This window comes from Delphinus delphis, chromosome 13, assembly GCF_949987515.2.
Source record: "Delphinus delphis chromosome 13, mDelDel1.2, whole genome shotgun sequence".
Lineage (NCBI taxonomy): Eukaryota > Metazoa > Chordata > Mammalia > Artiodactyla > Delphinidae > Delphinus > Delphinus delphis.
Window position 1 is genome coordinate 11,988,549 of NC_082695.1, and position 20,483 is coordinate 12,009,031.

Sequence of the window (20,483 nt, forward strand, 5' to 3'; positions counted from 1 at the left end):
GGCACGGACTCTGGCAGGCGCCCCCTGGAGGCTCCAGGCAGCCAGGTGCCCCCAGGGTCACCTGGAGGGTGACCACACAGCGTGTGCAGGCACCGTGCTGGCTTCTTCACGTGCATCGCTTCATAGATTTGTAACCTTGCTTCACTGGTGGGGACATAAAGAATTTTCTGGACTTTGGGGGCAGCGACCTTTTTGCTGCGCTGGGTGGACTCGCTCTTGCAGGGCCGGGTCCACTCCAGACAGCCCCTGACGCAGGGGCTCGGAGCCCCCCGGGAGCCGTGCGGGCAGGCACGTGACCATCTCCTTGGATTTTCTTCCCTGAGGGTTTCGGGTGGTCCCCCTGGGGCCGTCCCCTCTGGCTCCTGTGTATTTATAGTGGCTGCAGCCCCAGACACCATCATGGCTTTGGGGTGACCCCAGCCCAGATGAAGGGGTGTTTTCCTGCTGAAACCTGCTGTCTGTGCCCAGGCCTGTCATCAGGAGATGGCGGGCAGGGGGCTGAGGTCACTTTCTCAGCCTGTATTTCATTTGTCTGCTTCGGGGACCCAGGGAGAGGCTTCTGGCTTTGGCGAAGCCACCCCACTCAGACAGTTAACTGCCGCGGAAAAGGCCGGTGACCTCGGTGGGGAGCGCGGGGATTCCCCTGCCGGGTTGCCCGAGCCAGATTCCCACTTGATTTAATGACAGTCTCCTTCGTTAAATTGCTCCCCGTCCCGCTCCAGTTTCAATTGGCGGCAGTTTTCTTAATTTGCTGTAGTAAAATTGCTGTCAGCTGCTGATCTGCATAAAAGCTGCACAGCCTCAGAAGCCGGGGCTTTCCGGGAGTCCGTGCCGGCTTCCCGGGTGCGCCTCCTGCTCGCCGTGTGCATCTCTCTTTATGTACGGATCCTCTGTGTGCTCTTAGAGGGTTTTCTTGTGTGATCGTCGACCAGATACACACAGAGGCGCAGGGTGAGGGGTGGCCGAGTCAGTTCACACCCTGTGGCCCCTGAGGACGCTTAACATTTCTGCCCGCACCTCTCACCAAAGACAAATGACGCATCGCCCCGCCGTAACGGACCTCCGAAGCCGGCTGTCGACTGCGGCAGTGAGCTCTTTCCAGGGTGTTTCCCTGGAAACCTTGTTGTGGCTGGAGGCTGGGGCAGCTGTGCTGGGGTCTCAGCCTAGAGCGCTGCCCTGACCCTGCAGCCCCTCCACCCGGTGCCCGCCCTCCAGCCCGGGTCTTGGGCCAGGGGGACCTTATCTATAATTAGCTCCCCTCGCTGCCCTAGGAATCCGGAGTCTCTGGCAGGGAGTGGGCGGCCACTTCTGTCTGTGCCCCTGGGCAGGAAGAGCCGACAGCCCTAGGGACAGGGCTGGCCCAGGCCTTCTAAAAAATTGGTGTTTTTCATAAAATTAAAAAGTATATCCAGGGGACTCCCCTGACGGTCCAGTGGTTAAGACTTCGCCTTCCAGTGCAGGGGGTGCAGGTTAGATCCCTGCTCGGGGAGCTAAGATCCCACATGCCTCTTGGCCAAAAAACTAAAACATAAAACGGAATGTTGTAACAAATTCAATAAAGACTTTAAAAATGGTCCACATCCAAAAAAAAAAAAAAAAAGTATATCCAAAATTAGATTAAGAACAGAACCCACCTCTGGGAGCTGTTGTGAGGTTTGCATCAGTTCGTGGTAATAACGTTTGTAAAGTACACACGGCAAGTGCTCAGAGAGCGCCTGCCGACGTTTTCTTAAATACACGTAGGAACAAATCTCCAAGCGGTACAGAAAGAGAAGTGCGTCTTTCTTGGCCCTCCTCCCGTCGGCCCTGGTCCTTTTCCCTAAAGGGAACTGCCCTTGATGGTGTTATTCCTGACACAGACCGACGTGTACACGTGTGTCTTTCGGTTCTGACTCACTCAAAGTGGCACTGAACTGCCGCAGCTCGCTCTCCCCCCTGCTGACCCCACAGGTCCGCGGAGCAGGTGGCAGCCGTCTGCTTAGTGATGTAGGACAGAATCTGCAGCCATCTTTCTGCTCCTTGTTTGTTTTTTTCCCCCGTGTATGTATCTTGGAGCCTTTTCCATATCAGCAGGTCTAGATCGACCCCTTCTTCGTGGTAACCAGTAGCCAGGGCGACCACGATTTATTTGGCTGGTGTTGTATTGACGGGCAGTGGGGTGTCAGCCCAGCTTTCACTGTCACAGAGGGCGCCGTGGGGACTTGGTCTTAGCACCATGGGCAGGAGCCCCATTTATCGTCTCGTGTGTGTGCAGAGACTGGCACTGCCAGTGACTTGGCAGGTGGGAGGCTCCTGGGCTGGATGTTATCAGGGTGACTCACTTGGCCCTTTCCCCAGTGTCTGGAGTGCAGGTCGGCCCAGAACTGGTCTTACCAAGGCTGGTTTGAGGAGGCAGGACCAAGAAATGGCAGGAGGTGTCTGCTGGTGGCCATACTGTTGGGAAGTGGCGGGAGGCGGCTGTGCCGGGTGGAGCGAGCCCTGCCTCTGTGCCCACCCTCTTCCTTTCCCACCCTCATCTGACCTGTCCTCCCTGGGGGGGGTGGGGGGTGGCCCTGGTGAGCCTGCACCACCTTCCGTCACACCGTCGAGCCAGTGAAGGAGACGCTGGAGTTCAGGGCGACCAGCCTCGAGCTGGAGGCGAACAATCCAGAATGTTCTCCCCATTCTCATGATTCTACCTAAATGGCCCCAGCCTTCTGTGTTGCAGGGTGGGGGGAAGATGGAGAGTCTCCAGGCAGAAGCCCCTCACTGCACCCTGTGCTCTGTCCCCAGGAGCCTGACCAGGTGTACGAGGGCATCACTTTCGATGACTTCCTGAAGGTGGGTACCTGGGGGTGGGGGTGGGCACGGGGGCTGTGCTGGGGCCTTGAGGGGGCCCCTGCTGGTCAGGAGATGGGCGTCTCTGTGGAAAGGGGTCAAGCCTGGGTGTGGCCTTTGAAATAGTTTAAACCGGTTTTACTTATTTTTATTGGAAGGGTGATGATAGGTATACACGGTCAGAACAACTAAGCAAGTGCAAAAGGGCCTGTGAGGAAAACTCCATTTTTCTCCCCCCCTCCTCAGAAGCACCCTGTTGACAGTTGGAGCCAGGGTTCTGGAATGTTCTGTGCCTGTAGAGACCTGCCCTTCACAGAAGCACACCCTGGTGTTGACCGCGTGTGCTTCTGCCTTGGGGCTCGCAGCCCATGCTGCTTGTCTGGCTTCCCACCTTCCACCCTTGTTAGTGGACATTCAGGCCTCCCCCAGCCTTCACTGCTACAAACCTGCTCACAGGCTGGGAACTGGGGCCCCTCGCTGCTCTGACAGGCAGATCCCTGTGGCAAGGAGTCGAGCCCCCCATGCCCTGCCCGTGCTTTGGCCCTGAGCATCCCAACAGCGGTGTCCCCGAGCCCCTTCCAGGAGGCGAGGAAGATGGAAGTCAGGGGGACGATACCCAGGGTGGCCCCCTGGCCGGCCGCCGACTCTCCGGGCGGCCCTTAGGGAAACGGGCCTGTCCCTGGGTTGGGGCCGGGGACTCTGGTGAGCTGAGGGGCAGCTCAGCTGGGCGCTCCCCCAAAGTCTGCGCCGCCAACCTGGCCAGTCATGGCAAGAGGAAGGGGGCGGGCGGCACAGACCTGGGCCTGAGGGAGAGACCTGAAGGGCCTACTGGGCCAGAGGACAGGCGCCCCATGCCCCCGCCGCCCCCAGGGCTGGGCAGGGCAGGCAGACTGGGAGCGCCTGAGCTGCCGTCGGTGCCACAGGCCACCTTGGCTTGTTCTGAGGTCTGCGCTCCAGAAAAGTGATGACACCCAAGCAAGAACCAGAATAAGGAGTTAGAAGATCAGGGAGGCCAGGGAAGGTTAGGGAGGAGGGATGGCTGCTTTAAGCCAGAAGATAGGATGAAATCCAATTTTGGCCTCAGAAACCAAGCTTCTTCCCCAGAAGGCCGCCCCCGCCGCTGCCCCGCCTCTAGTGTTCCCAAGGCCGTTGCCTCTGCACCGTGGGACTTTTTCCTGACCAGCCGGCCCATCCCATTCTCTGAGCCCCACCACTAGCCTCTTGACACCTGGCATCACCCGGCCTTTGGCAGAAACCACCCACCCTGGCATCCAGGTATCTTCTCCTGGGAACATCTTGTTCACCTAACAAGGAAAGCACCTGGCGGACCGTAGGCATGTGACAGTGGCAGGAAATGTGCTGAGGCCTCCCTGCCACTTGGGTGCCCACAGGGCTCTGCTTTCCCCAGCCTCAAGGCTGTCCCTGGAGATGTTGAGGGCGACAGCTTGAGAGTTTGAAGTTCTTACATAAGCAGGGAGACAGTGACAAGTCACTGCCCACCACGTCCCTCCGTTCCTGTTTGCATCCTGCCCGCCATCTCTCCATCTGTGGTCCTCCTGGGCCCCGAGTGGCCAAGGAGCTGGCGGGCGCACAGTCCTGCCCGCGCTGGGGCTTCCTAGTGTGGCAGATACAGGGTCTGGTGGCCTGAGTGTCCGCTAGGGCCCTAGCCAGGATGGACCGTGATGGCAGTGCCAGTAGCAGGTATGTGGTGATGGATGTGGGCTTTGGCAGAAATTACCTTTCCTGGGCATGAGCCTTGTCTGTCTGGAACACGGTGACCTCCTATCCCTGGGAAGACCTAACTGTTGTGACCTTTTAATTTATGATGGCTTAATGAAACCTTATAATTGCACAGCCCTTAACAGTTTATAAACCGCTTCCGTGCATGATTCCCCTGGAGCCCCCAAAACATTCCGTGAACGGGCAGCACAGGTGGTGGTCTCGACACTTTTCTGGTGGAAAGGAGGTTTAGTGGGCTTAAGGAATTTGCATGAAAATCATAGAGCCTGAAGTGGCGGGTGGGATTCAAGTGACTTCAGCTAAGAGCTTGGATTCAGTACTTAATAATAACTTGCTGTGACAATCCATAAAGAATCCAAATGTCAGCCCAATTAACCAGCAAAAAGGCAGATGGAAGTTTCTCTTCCACGCTTCGCACTGGATTCCACCTGCGGGAGCTTCTCAGTGGGTGGCGGAGGAGGGCGGGTGGGAATGTGGCCGAGGACTCCGGTGGGGAAGCCCGCTCACACTGCTCCGTCTGTTCCAGATCTGGCAGGGGATAGACATCGAGACAAAGATGCACGTCCGCTTCCTTAACATGGAAACCATCGCCCTGTGCCACTGACCGCCCCTCCCCCATGGAGAACCCGCACTTGGACCCGGGCAGCGAGGCCCACGGGGGCCCTTTTGCTACAGCTTTTGTAAATAGTCAACATCCCTCGCTCATCTCTTTTTCCCGCAGGGTATGGTACATGGGGCTTTGCTGTTTTTATCTCCAATAAAATAGAAAAAGGGTTTGTTAATGAACCTGGCTCCTGTCTGTTCCCCACGTCCATGCACGTGGCCTGGCCGTTTGGCGGCCCAAGGCTGGCTGACTATATGAGGAGCGAGGGGCAGCAGCAGCAAGTCTTCAGAGACTGGTTTGCAAGCGGATTTATTTTTCCCTTCCTTTCTGGTTTATTGTGGGTTAAATATTTGCTGTTTTCCCCGCATGAGTGCTGAGAATTCACCTGCCTTCGCAAGCCTAGGCAGGAAAGTAAGGAGAAGCAGCTCCTCACTCCATGGGGGCCGGGACTTGGGGGGGGGCGGCGGGGGGCTTCCTTGGTGCCACGACCGGATATTCAGACCCAAGGAGGAGACAAGTGGAGCTGAGCCTGGGCCAGCTGCAGTGAGGGCCCGAGCTCACCCCATGGTGCTGGGGCCGCCAGCGGTCCCGGCCTGGCGGGAACAGGCTGGGTGTGCCCTGCGGCCCTTCCTCAGGATGGGGGCCGGCTGCATGGTCTGCACTCCACTGTCCCCAGTGCAGCAGCAGCAGGGGAGGTAGCATCTCCCACAACTCCCGTTGTCACCTTCCAGCAGTGGGGTTTGAGGGGAGGAAGAAACAAAGGTCATTCATCTCGGTTGGTGGCAGTAGCCCATGAGTCAGCAGAGGGCTGGCAGTCGGTGGTGCCCTGGTGACCTGCTGACTCACTCGGGAGAGCTGCCATCACCGTGGTCACTGGTCACTGTTTACATTCCAGGCTTGTTGCTTTCATCAACACTCACTGGGAGGCACCTTCCTAGCCTTCCAGAAAAGTTCCCCTGATAATTGTTCCCCTGATAATTAGCTATTGCTATTATTTGCATTCTTGAATTTGTAATTCAGTTTTGATATTAAGTGTGCTTTATCTATCTTATACCCACATGGTGTGGGGTTCAGAATGTAACAGGCGCCCCCTGGAGTCTTCATCCGATGCCCAGCACCTGGTCTTCCCTTCCCTGAGGCAGTCATGATGGTCCTTCCTCTGACATCCGCCCCCACCCCCCAGCTGTGTTGTGCACACGTTGCTTAGGACGGGATTAACGTCAGTTTTTAAAAGCCAGCAGGCGTCCCGAGGGCGGCAGTGGAGCTGAGAAACCCTCATCATTTAGACAGAGCTGGCGCGGGCATCCCTCCCTAGTGAGCCTGCGGTGGACCAGGCTGGGCCTCCGACCCCAGCCATGCCTGAGGAACGCCAGTCTCCATGATGCGCCTGACAGGCGGCCAGGGGCAGCGCGGCCCCATTTCTGGTAAGTAGAGAGCGGTCTGAAGTCACTTCTAGAGCTCTGCTTTTTTTAACTTTTTTAAAATTTTTATGTTTTAACTCGAAGTATAGTTGATTTACAATGTTGTGCTAATTTCTGCTGTACAGCAAAGTGACTCAGTTATACATATATATATATATATATATATATTCCTTTTTTAATATTTTCCATTATGGTTTATCCCAGGAGATTGGATGTAGTTCCCTGTGCTACACAGTAGAATCTGCTTCTTATTTAGACTTGTGCTTAATTCCACAAATATTTTGACATTTTCAAAGCAGTAGGTCAGGGCCAAGGCTGTGCTGCTTACTCTCCAGGTGCCGGCAATGGGGTGGGAAAGTGGGATGTGATTGCCCTCCCCACTCCCCCCCTTCTCCTGCTGCTGGGATCAGTTGCTCACACCCCTGGGTGCCTGGCTGCCCACGGAAGAAATTTAGAAAGGACTGGTGTGGAGAGATCTGGTCCTGTTTAGGTGCTGGTTAGCTATCGTCCAGGACGGGTCTCCAGTGAGACCCTTGCAGCCTGGCAGAAGCGTGCGTCCCCGTGCCCTCCCCTGCCCCGCACTACTGCCAGGGACCCGTGGAGTTACAGAGCAGCACGGACTGCTGGTGTGGCCACGGTAGGCTGGATTTTCTGGGATTCTCCCAATTTGCTTCCATTTTCTTCTCAACAAAGGCAGTTCATTAATGTAAAGTGTTTTTATAAGTAATAGATCTTCCATCAGCCCCCCTGCAGAGCCTGCGTTTGGGAGACATGGCCACTGTGGGCACAGGCAAGCGTTTGCCCTTGTTCAGACCACCGAGGGCCGGCCTCGTGTCTTTGAAGCTTTGAGCATCCGCTTACCTAAACTAATTAAAATGAGATTTATTCAGCCTGAGCCCAGTCCATACTGCTCAAAACCAAGCTGTTTGTTCACCGTCACTGAGGATGTCATCTAATCGGCAGGGTTGGGGCTCATTTCCACCAGAGGGCGGGCCAGAGTCCGCCTGGGGCTCCCCCGCCGGCTCCCAGGGCACTGTGTGCGTGACGTGTTTTCACTCATTTGGTGGTTCCGGGAGTGATGGGGTCAACTATTAGTTGGTGCGGACCTGCTCCTAGGAAGGGTGGTTATTCCCCCCAGTCTGCTGGCCTTTGATTAGAAAGAACGAGGGTCACTGCTCTGGGTACGCATCTCAGGACGGCTGTCTGGGCAGTGCGGTCTGCAGAGGCTGGAGGCTGGAAGCTCGGAAACAGCCCCTTACCGGCCGGACTGGTGGGCGTGCCCAGGAGGGGCTTTCTGGCTGCAGAGACCCTGAGGGAGTGTAGCACCTTCCCCCCATCTGAAGCAGCCTGAAGCAGGTGATGTTTGTTCTAAAAGTTGAGAAATTAACAAATGCACTTGTTTTACAGCTTTCCTTTTTTTTTTTTTTTTTTTGCGGTACGCGGGCCTCTCACTGTTGCGGCCTCTCCCGTTGCAGAGCACAGGCTCCGGATGCGCGGGCTCAGCGGCCATGGCTCACGGGCCCAGCCGCTCCACGGTATGTGGGATCTTCCCGGACCGGGGCACGAACCCGCGTCCCCTGCATCGGCAGGCGGACTCTCAACCACTGCGCCACCAGGGAAGCCCCGGTTTTCCTTTTATTAGGAATTATATCCCTGTGACTAATCAGTGCTAAGTCAAATATCTGAAGTCAGTGCTTCGAGGGCGTCAGGCTGTGTGTGTGGGTGGAGGACACGGGGAGCAGGGACAGTGCAGCCTGCGGGATGAGGGTGAGGTCACCTCTCTCCATGTTCTCCACCCGTTTCCCAGGAATTGGGTTGAAAGCATATCACCAAGGGGAAAAGTTACCAGAACTGGGCTTTTGGCCGTTAAAAGAATACGGCAGTTTGACACAAACACGCCAATTTGGTAGGTTTACAAAAGGGCTGTGTAATGGAAATCTACTACGAGCAGCTCAGGGGAGAGCTGCTGCAGCCACGTTAAACATGAATTATGGATAAGGGAACGCAGTAAGATGACAGCAGCTTCCAACTGTGGCCAAGCATCCTCTGAGGGAACGACTTGCTGCTAGACTTTAGCAAAACCATTGCATTTTTTCTGATCCCAGGCACTGGCAAGTTCTCCATGTGCGTCATGTATGGATCGGATCCTTGTCCCTGAGCAGCTGAACCTGTCTCCACTGCCTGTGGTTCACCAGGCCGGAGCTGAACTGCAGGCGGCACAGTGACTGACGCAGGCTGATGGAGAGTTAAAGACACAAGTTGCCTTGGCAAGGGTTCTGCAAACACCTGCTTTGCAAGCTGTCCTCCCACACAGCGACCTTGGGAAGGCCTTGGAGAGTTGCGTGGGAGGGGCCGGGGTTTTCACCATGACTTCCCAGGGCGTCAGTGTTGCCTTTGTCTCCAGGCTCTTCTGGAATCAGTGAACAAGTACCAGCAGGGATTCGGCAGCGGATGAACTTGGCCCCAGCAGGACTGAGGACTCTGACGGGCACACGGCGGCTGCTCTTCCTTCTAATCTGCATGTTGACCAAGTGAGCAAGGGGCTAGGTTTCTGGTCTTTACCCCAGGAGTGGCCCAAGGGGCAGCAGTAAGGCTGGAGGATGTGCCGAGCAGCAGTTTACGGCCGCCTCCATCTTAGAGAAACGAGGCGGCTGCGTTAGTGTTAGCACCGGGCGAGGGGACAGGAGAACAGTGGTGGGGCGGGGGGAGCCTGCCCTGCCTTCCTAGGGGATGAAAAGGTCCCCGGCACAGAGCTTCTGCCTGGAAGCCCTTGCCCACCATCAGAGGCAGAGAGCAGGCTGGCACCCGCATGGCACAGGCCGGAGCCCAGCGAGAGGGGCTGTGCCGTTGCCCATCCCAGGCAGCCTCCGTCCAAATCGCTGCATTGCCCACTGCAGCAGCCAGGGAGCCATCTGGCCTGGCCGCTGGTGAGGTGGGCAGGTCTGCGAGGCTCAGGGCGCTGCAGACGGGTGGCCAGCACCACACGCTCCTGGCTGCCACAGCTGCTGCCCAGAGCAAAGGTCCGAGTCGGGAGAGCCAGCCGGCCCCCGCCTCAGTCACTCTCGTAGACCTGCCCGTCCTGACAGGCCGTGGACGGCCTTAAGGCGAAGGCTGTGCCCCTACCAGGAAACCGTTTCTCTCCGAGCTGAGCGAAGTTTGTTTGCAGTGACCGGCGTTTGTCATTTGAATGCAGAGTGGGACGCGCTATCCCCTCAAACGCGGGCCTCTGGTTCCCAGGAGGGGTACGGAGGACTTCATCCTGCGGTGGTCAGCTCTCCTGCACAGAAAGGACCAAAACTCCACTGTTGGGGACATTCAGTTTTTCCTCGAATCAGCTGAATCTGGGCAGCCTTGGTAGGGGAGGTGTTGCTGGCCCTAGGGTGTCTCTGCAAATGGATTATTGCCTGGGCTGCAAAGCACAGCCTAGCGGCCGCTTGGAGAACCTCATGACAGAGCCATACTTCCTCCCAGAAAATGCCCTGATGCACAATTTCACATATGGTTGTGTGGGTTTCTTGGATCCTGGGCTAGGAGGCCCTCTAATAGTGGTTCTGGGAAAAACTATTCAGCATGTCAGGTGAGATTTCCAGGGTGGGGGGAAGCTGGTAAAGTGGTATGCCAGGGGACTGTCACCACACACCTTGCCAGGGTGACAAGTAATATCAGCAATAAATACATTTAAAAAATTTAATACTAGAACCAACATGGACATGTTATAAAGCAGAAAACAAAGTCATACAATGTTTTAAGACAGGGCAGAGATTTCTGGTGTTTGGCCCTCTGGCTCCCCCAGCGGCATATCTGAGTCTCTTCTGTCTTTAGGGGAGACATGGGGCCCGAGTTTGAAAAGCAGAAGAGATACAGAAGAAAAGGAGACGATAAGTCAACTAAGAAGTCAGAACTTGCAAAGAAGCTCCCACAAAATAGCCAACGGAGACCAAGGTAAGATGGGGTGAGCAGATGGGGGTGGACATGGGCCAAGATTTTTTTAAGCCACTGGTAAATGTTGGTTCATAAAGGAACTTTGATCCTTTCCCCATCAGGCTATTTCTTCCAGAATGTAAGGTTTAAAGCAAAAAACACTGACTGAAAGTGGTGTGCTTGGAGATTATTTGGGTCCAATAAACCTCCTTCACAAAACCCAGGTGGTTTCCGTGAATGGGAGATGTTATCAACAGGCTGGGAGGAAAAACCCCATGCTTGTAACATTTACACTGGACCAGCAGTTGGCAGTGAATGAAAGTAGTTTAAAACTGTTTTTACTTTCAGTAAAATTTTTCTGGGTCGAATTTCTTTTGAACTCTTCCATTACTCTTAATTCCTGCAAAGCTAGGAGGGAGAATGTATCTGCAAAATGAACTGTGAAATGAGACTGGAAGGGGCTACTTCTTGAAAGGAAAAATAAACTTTCCGCAGTGGTCCAGTTGCATTAAGACTGTGAGAGGTGAAAACCGTATAAAGCGAGGTCACTAGGGGGTCAGAGCAGCACAAGGCAGCGAGCGTAAATAAAGTACGTACTCCATTTGCCCACTGCACGTTGGCTTCGTTTATGAAGTAACTGGGTTTTCTGAAAGGAAGCAGAAAACCCTCCTGACACAGCTGCCTTCCGGGGAAGGCAGCCTGAAGGAAAGCAGTGCTCTCGCGACTGAGGGGATGGTTCCCGGTCGCGGCTCTCTATGTGGCTCTGTCTAGTTGGATGTGGATTTTTTTATGACTGAGGATCTTAATTTGAAAAACCTTCCAAAACCCTCACGACTCAAAAAGTTGTAGGACTCTGCGTAGTGGTGCATTTCCCAACTGCGTACGCTTGTGAACAACAGGAAAGCTTCACTTCGCTCTTGGATCGGGGGGAAGTGAGGAAGTGATTCCCATGCTGAAAATACTCGGTTTGTCCCTTGTGCCTTTTTTTTCCTTTATCAAGAGTCGTATATTTTGTCTTTCCAAAAACCTGCTTTCCGCTTTGCTTTATGATCAACTTCACTATTTGTTGGTTTTCTAGTTCATTAAAGTATTTTTATCCTTTTTTAACTCCTTTAAAGAAGGATTTAACTCCTTCTTTCTACTTTGTTTTTCTGTCTTATTTTCTATAAAGTCATGACGTCTCCCCGCCCATTCGGGCCTCGTCCCCTGGGTCTTGGTGTTCAGTGCTTCCACTATTACCCTGGTCTGGAGAGTTTCTATTTTCCATTTTTCTTTCCCTGTTTAAAACCAAGTTAATTCAGGAGTGCCTGGGGCTTCCAGGTGTATGTTTTTGTTTAGCTTTTTGTTGATTTCTAATTGTACCACATTGGGACTGGGGGCACCGGATTGGACCTGTCTGGTATTGCTCTTTGTGTAATCTGAGATCTTCCTTGTGGCCTTCATACATGGTCATTTTTTATGCATGTTTTGTGGGTATTTGAAAAGGGACAGAATCCTACCTACATCCATCGTGTCACGCTTATAAATTAAGTAAATCCGCCGCATCACCCAGCATGGGCATGGATTTTGTTTCTCTGAGTAGTTGTCAGTTTTCTGCTTTGCTGTTTTGAAGGTACAGTAGACGGCGGCTGCTGCTCACAACAGTCTAAATCGTGAGTAACGCAAGGCTTTGCCCTCTTAATCCTTGGAAACGGAAGCTAGTTATCACACGGAAGCAGCCTCTCGTGCTGCCCCGTGTTAGCTCGGTGGTTGAACGTAATGGTCCCTCCGCGTTCTCCCCTTCTCAGTCTCTACTCCAGAACCCATCACCTTCCACCCCACGCGGAGGATGGGTGTTTACGGTACGTAGAAAGTGTCTACTTTGTATCGTGCATTGCAGACACAATAGTCAGCAAAACAGTTATTAATGAAGTAGTTGTATAAATATATAATTATAACCATGTTAAAATCTACCAGGAAAAAGCACTGCTCTCCCAGGTTGGGTGATGGTGTCAGAGAAGACGACCCAGAGATGGTCTCAGATCCAGATCCAAGGGCTCAGAGACTAGCATGTCCAAAGGCCCCCAAAGAAGCAAGGGTTTGGAGACAGGAAAGAGGATGAGCAGGGGTGCAGAAGGGCCTTTCTCAGAGCTGGAGCAAGGGCTGTGTGTAGTGTACAGAACGATGTGGGGAGGTCCCAGCTTGGGCCCGGGCGACACTCCTGAGACAGGTGGGGAGCAGATGCAGGGCTGCGGTGGAGGAGCGTGGGGGAAGGAGGTACAAATCTGAGCCATCAGTGTGTGGTACTGAAAGCCCTGAGTGAGAGTGAGAACAGAGTAAGATGAAACGAGCCCTGACAAACGCAGCTGGAGAAAAATGAATTGGCAAAGGAGAAAAGCAAAGGCAGTAGAGGAAGATGTGGGGGTCACATAAGCGCGCCCTGCAGTTGCTTTTTTCCCCCAACACTTAAAACCTAGTGAGGTGCTCCTCTGTAGTTCTAAAATACACAGAATTGGTTCTTCCCATGTTTCTCCCAGCTCCCAAATGAGACAGTTCTCTAACTGTTGTCACAGGGAAAAGCAAGCACCAGGTCATAGTTGTAACCCGGTATGGTGTCGCAGGACGAACGGCAGATGGGCACAGTGCTCTGAAAGGCCAGCCGGTCCACTGCAAACTCGTAGGCCTGGATCAGCCCCCGGTGTCTAGAGAAAGCACAGAGACGGCGGCAGGGTCAGTCCTGGTCCCCAGCCCCCCCAGTGACTTCTGTCTTTGCAGCAGGGACGTGCTGGAGACAGGAGAGCGAGTCATCGTGACACACGTCTGCTTCGGCCCCACAGTGTGTTACGGACGCTCCAGATCCCGCGACTAGAGACCAACAGGTGAGCAGACAAGTTTGATGGAGGGAACTGAGTGCTGGGAGGCATCTGTCTGAACAGGGAGGCAGGAAGGGTCAGCCTCAGGGAAGGCCTCACACGAGGCTGCTTGGAAGCCAGGCCAGTAGTAATCAGAAAGGGTCCCGGGCTTCCCTGGTGGCGCAGCAGTTGAGAGCCCGCCTGCCGATGCAGGGGCCACGGGTCCGTGCCCCGGTCTGCTTTGCCTCTGTCACTGGTATTCAACACCACAGGTCCCTAAGCCTTTTGCCTTGGGCTCTTGGCACGTGTTGTTGGCTGACGCCATCCTGCCCGCATGTACATGTGCGCTCCTGACTTCTATGAAAAGCGCGGCTAAGCCTGAGGGTACCATCCTGTACGGACCAATGTGGCCTGGGATGTTCTATTAATAAAATCAAGCTAAGAGCGTCTCGTCTGAACTCCTACAAACCTGGACCAACCCAGCCCAAGCACTGACCTCCGGTGGGTGACGAAGTTGTCCAGGTCGGCGTTGCGCACCACCCTCTCGTAGGGCACGTGGGCCGTGATGAGGCTGTGGCAGTTGAAGGAGATGTGCCGCACGGGGTGTCTGGAACAGATGGGAGAGAACGCTTGTCAAGGTTAAGTCCACTGGAACTCAGCACATCCCACCTTTGCTGCTTTGGTCTCGGAAGTCTGGAGCTGCAAAGGACTCTAGAACCACCTAAGCCAGCTTTTTCTTTTACAGAGGAGGAAACCGGGCCCCCAGAGGGGCAGTGTCTGCCTCAGTTCCCAAAGCTAGCTGGAGAAGGCCCCACGCCAAGCCTACTCTGTAAACACGTCTCAACATCCCTGTGCTCACTGGCTGATGCCCTAACACCTTGGTGCGTTGGGACACAGAGGACAAACAACCTGAGACAATTCGGACACACGCAGTGGAGAACAGCGCCACTTCTGCCCCCCCGGCTGGCCGGCCGGCCCTGGGCGAGTCACTCCAGCTCTCCGAGCCAGGTTCCCCAGCAGCAGGCTGTGTTGAGCGGTGCCCTACACAGGCCCGCCAGTCCTGAAGTCAGAGGCTACAAATGATACGTGTACTCTGGGTTGTGAAAGCCATTCAGAAAGTTTTGGAACAAAATGGCTTGAAACCTATGTAGCAAAGGCTTTTGTTCATTCTAAAAACTTTTTTCCAGCGGAGCACTGAGCCAGGAGACACAGGATAAGAAAGATGTCTAATGCAAGCAGATGCCTGCCATCAGAGGGATTCCCAACTGTTAAGAAGGTGAGATCCATTCCCACAAAAAATAACCAGTGTTTCTAGAGCACAAGAGGAGACACAGAATTCAGCACTTGGCAGCAGGAACAGGAGACCGCAGCACGGACCGCAAAGGCAGCCAGGCCGCTGCAGAAGGGCGGAGGGCGGCACGGAGGGGCTGAGGAGGAGTCCCTTCAGGCTGAGCCACGGCTGTGCCAGAGGCAGGGACAGGCGTCTTGGCCACAGCAGAGGATTCTCTCAAGAGGGGTGCCTGAGTCGGGGTTTGCAGCACCAACTGGAGAAAGTGTGGCTGGAGGACTTCGCTCAGGGCCCAGTGAGGCAGGAGGGATGGAAAACAAAGCCGCGAGGAGGACAGGGAAGGGAGAGTGGGCTGGGGAGGGCAGGAGACCGAGCAACAGCGGGACCAGAGCTTGAGAGGGAATCAGGCCCACCAGCACGCTGTGCCGCGAGGACGCGCGTGAGCACGAGAACCCGGGCGGGAGCCTTGCTTTGGTGGCCGCCTCTGGGACAAGCCACTAAGCACTGGTGAGAACCGCATGTGCACTTACAAATGAGTTAGGAAGGCTGGGACAGGACGACAGTTCTGGGCACGACCTCGCTTAGCCTGGCTTCCCCTGAATGACCCATCCGAGGGAGTGCAGCTTTTCAGGGAGAGAAATGAGATCTGCTGGAGTGCAGGCCTAGTGAACTAAACGGAGCTGCTGGCGGCGGTCCCTGGGGGCCTGGACTGCTGAGGAGGCTGTCCTGGAGGCCAGGTCAAGCCAGCTCTTTAAAACAGAAGGGTGTCCTTAAAGGCAGACGGTTCTGGGCTTCCCAAGCGTGAGTTTTAGTTGCCTTTTGGCACCACCTGGTGGCAACTCAGTGCATCACCACAGCAGGCAGGGAGGGACAGAGCCAACCAAGAAGCGTGGAGACCACCGTGGTCTGAGAAAGATGCAGGCCCAAGCACCGGTTACGGCCACCCTCCAAGGAAGAAACCAGTTCCTCTTTTGACCTCGTACTTAAGCTGGACTTGTGAGCAGTCTTCATTTTATCACTCTCTGCAGTTAGTGGGGACACGTCTCATCCCAGAGGTGCTGAGGGACAGCCAGGGGAGCTCGGTGCCCGTCTCGCACAGGCATGGGGGCTGGATGGATGTGGGCAACAGGGGAGAGCCTCGGGTCCGCTCCAGCCGACCCCTGCTCCAGGCAAGGCCGCCTCTGCTTTAAAGGTCAGACGCCAGCGCGCAACGTTTAACCGGCTGGGCCACCTTAGTATTCATTTACCTACATCCATACAGCCCTCTGCTGCGCTTGGGAGAACAGCTCTTGAATTTTAGAGCTAAAGGTTAAAGTTACAAATTCCTCCTTAGTTGAAGCCTGAATACTTTCAGTCTGAAGCGCCCTTGTAAACAGTAAGGAAGATCAAGACTTCCTGGAGTGGAGGGGATGGGGGGGGGGGCCTGGGCCCGCCCCACCTGGGGGCGGATGGGCTGCCTGCAGTGCCCCCGCCCGCCGTCTGGCCTGCCCCACTGTGGTCTCTACCCGAGCTGGGAGCTGTGGCAGTCTGAACAGTGACCAGCGCCATTTCTGAGCCCATTTCACAGCAGCTGACTTGCAGGGTTCCAGTGAGGACCACGTGGTAACGTGTGGACAGCACTCGCACAGTACCTGGCTCAGTGGCTGACTGATGCCATCATTGCTGCTACTGTGGTTACTGGAAGCACCTGAAGACCCACCTTACCTGGAGTGCACCTCCCACAGCTTCTGGTTCATCCGATAATCCCACACGGAGACCAGGCCCTCCTCGCCCCCGCTGACAATCTTCCAGTCGTCCATCTGGACTGAAGAGACTCCGAGCTGGTGGGCAGAGATGGACAGGGCGATCGTGTCAGTGCGGAGGTCGTGGATCCTCACCCTGCAGGGCCAGAGATGAGCGCAGAGATTAGCATTAGAGCCTGAAATGACGAATTCCTCCTCAGCCATCCTGGTCTGTGTACAGCAACCCTATGAAAACAGAGTATGAAACCCCTCAGTTACGATATCTAAATACTGATACTAAACTTTCACCACCTCCTTAGCGTCTCTCAGAGGAGGCCAAGAGGCACTAGAAATGAACTAGTTTAGAGCACTCCCCACCGTTCAAAGCACAGAATAAGGAGGACTCAGAACAGATACACTGGCTGCCCTGCTGCTCACTTCAGGGGAGACGCCTGCCCTGGGCACAAGCCCATTGCGATGGAGGCTGACCTGACTGCCATGGGGACGTCGGCCTGAGAAGGCTGTCCAGAGGGTAAGTATACTGCCCAGCATGGCAGTTTTGCTGTTCATATAAAAGTCTGTTAAGAGCAAGTTGTAAAACAGCTACATTTGTCTGAAACCTGAACCCTTACCTGGTTGGGAAAATAACACTTTTCGGGTAATTTAACTCAACTTTTAAGTTCATCACCATCTTGTTGGAATTTGGAAAGGCGATGCATCTACAGTTGACTAAGCATAACAGATCGTGATAAGAGTATGTGGACACTTGGCAGTCACTTATCTAAAGTCTTGAGATAATTACTTACCTTGTAATAATCTGAATTTCTTTAAGAACATCTTTAAAAACTACTTTCTATACAAGTATATGCTGAATTTCCACATAAGGATAAATTAGATGAGACAGAAATCTCTTATCCACTAGAAGTACCAACACAGTTCCTGAAATAAGCCACAAGAGCTAAAACTGAATGTGGCAACATTTCAGTACAGGTAAAATTAACAGCCCCTATGCTGCAAGTCACAAAGGAAAAGACAGTCGCTGCCCTGAAAAGATGCCACTAGCTAGCTAGCAGGGGAGCTGGACAAACATGTCTGACACAAATAATGTGGGGAAAAGGGATCATCTCGAACACGTTCTAGGTCCTAAACTCTTACAGGTACATGAGCACGCACAGACACAAAGTATCTTTGCGTGAGGGGAAATTATTTGAACTGGAAATTCTATACCTAGCTCACCTACCAAGTTTGAGGGCATAATGAAGACTTTTTTTTAAACATAAAAGGACTCAATGTGAGCTACCCATGGATACTCTCTGAAAGAAAGTGGTGTAGAAGGGCCATGAGGCGCCGACACACACGCCACGGAGGGATATATGAAACAAACACTGAATGTTAGCAGACAGCTTAGAAAGCCCTATTGCGTCAGCTGGGTGGGCAGACGCACACAGGACAAACCCACCTCTTAAGAGCCTCAAGTCACAAAGCAAAACTCAATATAGGGACTTCCCTGGTGGCACAGTGGTTAAGACTCTAGTCAGGGAACTAGATCCCACATGCATGCCGCAACTAAGGTGCCTGCCTGCCACAACTAAGACGCAGCACAACCAAATAAATAAATAAATAATTTTAAAAAGCAGGTTTGAAAAAGATTTTAAAAAAACCCCTCAATATATGCTACACACGAAGGGCACATTTGCATGTGACAAGGAAGAGGTGACAATTTTAATACCTGAAAAGGTAGATTTCAGAGCAAAAAGCATTAGCCTGAGAGTACTTCAAAATGATGAGAAGGATACAGTTTACTAAATGTTTGATAAAACGTGCCAGGAAAGAAACAAAAAACCCCACATGATACCCGAAACTAATATAAAACTGTAAATCAACTATATTTCAATTAAAAAACCACACATGGACCTAATTTCTGTAGGTTGATTTTCCCCCCTTTTTAGTAATTCAGTTTCTTTCATCATTATACTCTATTTGGGTTTTTTATTTCTTGAGTTCATTTTTTGAATCTCCATATTTGAAGACCTAGATGAATAAATGACATTGTAGGAAAATAAGAATTATCAAAACTAACCCCCAGGAGACAGAAAATCCAAATAGATCAAGGAACACAGAGCAAGCTGGGAAAGCTGTCGAGGAGCAAGCTGTCCCTGCAAAACAAGAACAAGCAAAATGGGTCCAACCTGGAAGGAACAGACCGCCCCCCCGCATTCCCCAAACCCCGGGCTACATCTACTGTTCCACAGCACAGCAAAGGGAGGAAAGCTCTGACTCTTTACATGGAGCCAGCGTTGTGATTACGCAAAACCTGACACCGCAAGCATGACGGAGACGACAGATCTGCACCAGTGCTAAGACCTGAATAAAATATCAACTAACAGAACTCACAGCAACACGTTAACCAGCAAGTGGACTCTGTCTAGAATGTCCATTCCTGTGGCCCACCATGCCTCTCTGACAATAAGAAACCCATAGAGAGGGTCACTTCCGTGGACACTGAAGAGAGATTTGATGACACAGAACACTTATTCCTAATGAAAAGTCTTTAAAAAATAGTAATCTACTTTTACCAATATTATTTCACATTGTTTTAAAAAAATTAGATACAATTAGATAAAAGAAGAGAAGTGGACAAATTTATCATTAGGGTTGACAATCCAAGGTAATTCAGAATCAAATGTATTTTAATATGTCAAAATCAATAACTATCCTTTGTACAACCACTAGTTTTAAAAATGTAATTGAAGAAAAGATCCCACTTAAATTCGCAATTATAAGCAAAACACCCTGTAACAACTTTCTCAACTTGGAGCTCTACCATATGCATTACACCAACATTAATAACAGAGGGCTCAGAGAGTTAAAACAAATATTCAGGATAGGAAGGCCTTTCTAAACATTACAAAAAAAAAAAAAAAAGTCAAGGCAAATGGTAAACTGGGAAAAATGTTTGCACCAGAGGACTAATTTCTTATAAAAAAAATTCCTTCAAATTTATAGTAAAGACTGATAACCCAGGATTAAACTTTATTAAAGTTTAAGAAAAGAAAAAATAGTTCACAGGAAAAGAAGTACTAATGGCTTTTACACACTGTAAGACGTTCAAGTTCACTGGTAATGAGAATGCACTAAAACTACAATGCAGTAATACCACTCAACCTGCCTACCCAGCAAAGGTAAAGTCTGGTAGTACTCCGAGACCCCTTCCACGCTGGTGAGCCCTGGATAGAGAGGTACTTCTATACGGCTGATGTGAGCACAAGCCCAAAGAAAGTGACTTGGCAATATCTAACAAAATAAAAAATATACTTCACTTTGACTTAGCAGTTCTGCTTCTAGGGTTTTATATAGGCTATATCTAACATACATGTACATCCACATATATACATACAAGGCCATTAGCCACAGTACTTTTTCAGTAGCAAAGATGAGGCTTCTGTTTCAGGCACCCTGTTGACCCTCCCACTGAAAATCACTTCATACTGCTGGATAAGACGTTAACTACATCCTTTCAAGTGCACTGCTGAGCTCACAGAGTAAGCGACCTCCCTAGGGCCCACGCAGAAAACCAGGTTGGAGAGCTCGAGTTGCAATTTTGGTTGCCTCTATGCATGTGCGGTAGGAGTGAGGCTATTGGCAGGTGCCAGTCTCAGGAAGCAACAGGACTGGCTCTTACTGTACCACGGGGGCAAGGCTGTAAGACTGGGGTCCACTCAAAGGGGAGTATTGAGACCTTGCTTTATAAAAAAGCAGTATAGAACTTCTAGACACGAAAACATAATCCCTGCAATTAAACTCATTAGATAGGCTAGAAACAGATTAGACAAAGCATTTGTAAATTAGAAAATAAACCTGAAGTTACCTAGAATGGAGCACAAAGAGAGAAACAGATGAAAAACGTGAATGAAGCGTTAAGAGACAGGAAGGATGGAAGGGGATGATGGTTCCAGCTTACGCCCAAAAGAAATCCCAGAAGAAAAAAAATCTAGTGTGTGGCAAAGAAGCGATATTCAAAGTGTTAATGGCCGATGCTTTTCCAAAAGGAAAGATAGGCGTACTCACACTCATGAGCTCTAATCAGAATAAATGAAAAGAAATACGTATTACAGAGTATCATAATAAAGTAGGGGAACC

The 20,483-nt window shown here is 52.2% G+C and overlaps 2 protein-coding genes across 2 annotated transcripts in view; one reads left to right on the forward strand and one right to left on the reverse strand.

Annotated features, from left to right (window-relative positions):
• Positions 1-5,343, forward strand: part of TESC (tescalcin) — a 62,928-nt gene extending 57,585 nt beyond the window's left edge. The window contains exons 7-8 of the mRNA XM_060028098.1: positions 2,773-2,820; positions 5,084-5,343. Of these exons, the coding sequence (XP_059884081.1) occupies positions 2,773-2,820; positions 5,084-5,161 (126 nt within the window). The 3' untranslated portion in view covers positions 5,162-5,343. The remainder of the gene's footprint in view (positions 1-2,772; positions 2,821-5,083) is intronic.
• A 4,925-nt stretch (positions 5,344-10,268) lies between these two features.
• The window catches only part of FBXW8 (F-box and WD repeat domain containing 8), a 114,461-nt gene continuing 104,246 nt past the window's right edge, over positions 10,269-20,483 (reverse strand). The window contains exons 9-11 of the mRNA XM_060028099.2: positions 16,327-16,500; positions 13,831-13,941; positions 10,269-13,184 (exon numbers count right to left, since the gene is read on the reverse strand). Of these exons, the coding sequence (XP_059884082.1) occupies positions 13,040-13,184; positions 13,831-13,941; positions 16,327-16,500 (430 nt within the window). The 3' untranslated portion in view covers positions 10,269-13,039. The remainder of the gene's footprint in view (positions 13,185-13,830; positions 13,942-16,326; positions 16,501-20,483) is intronic.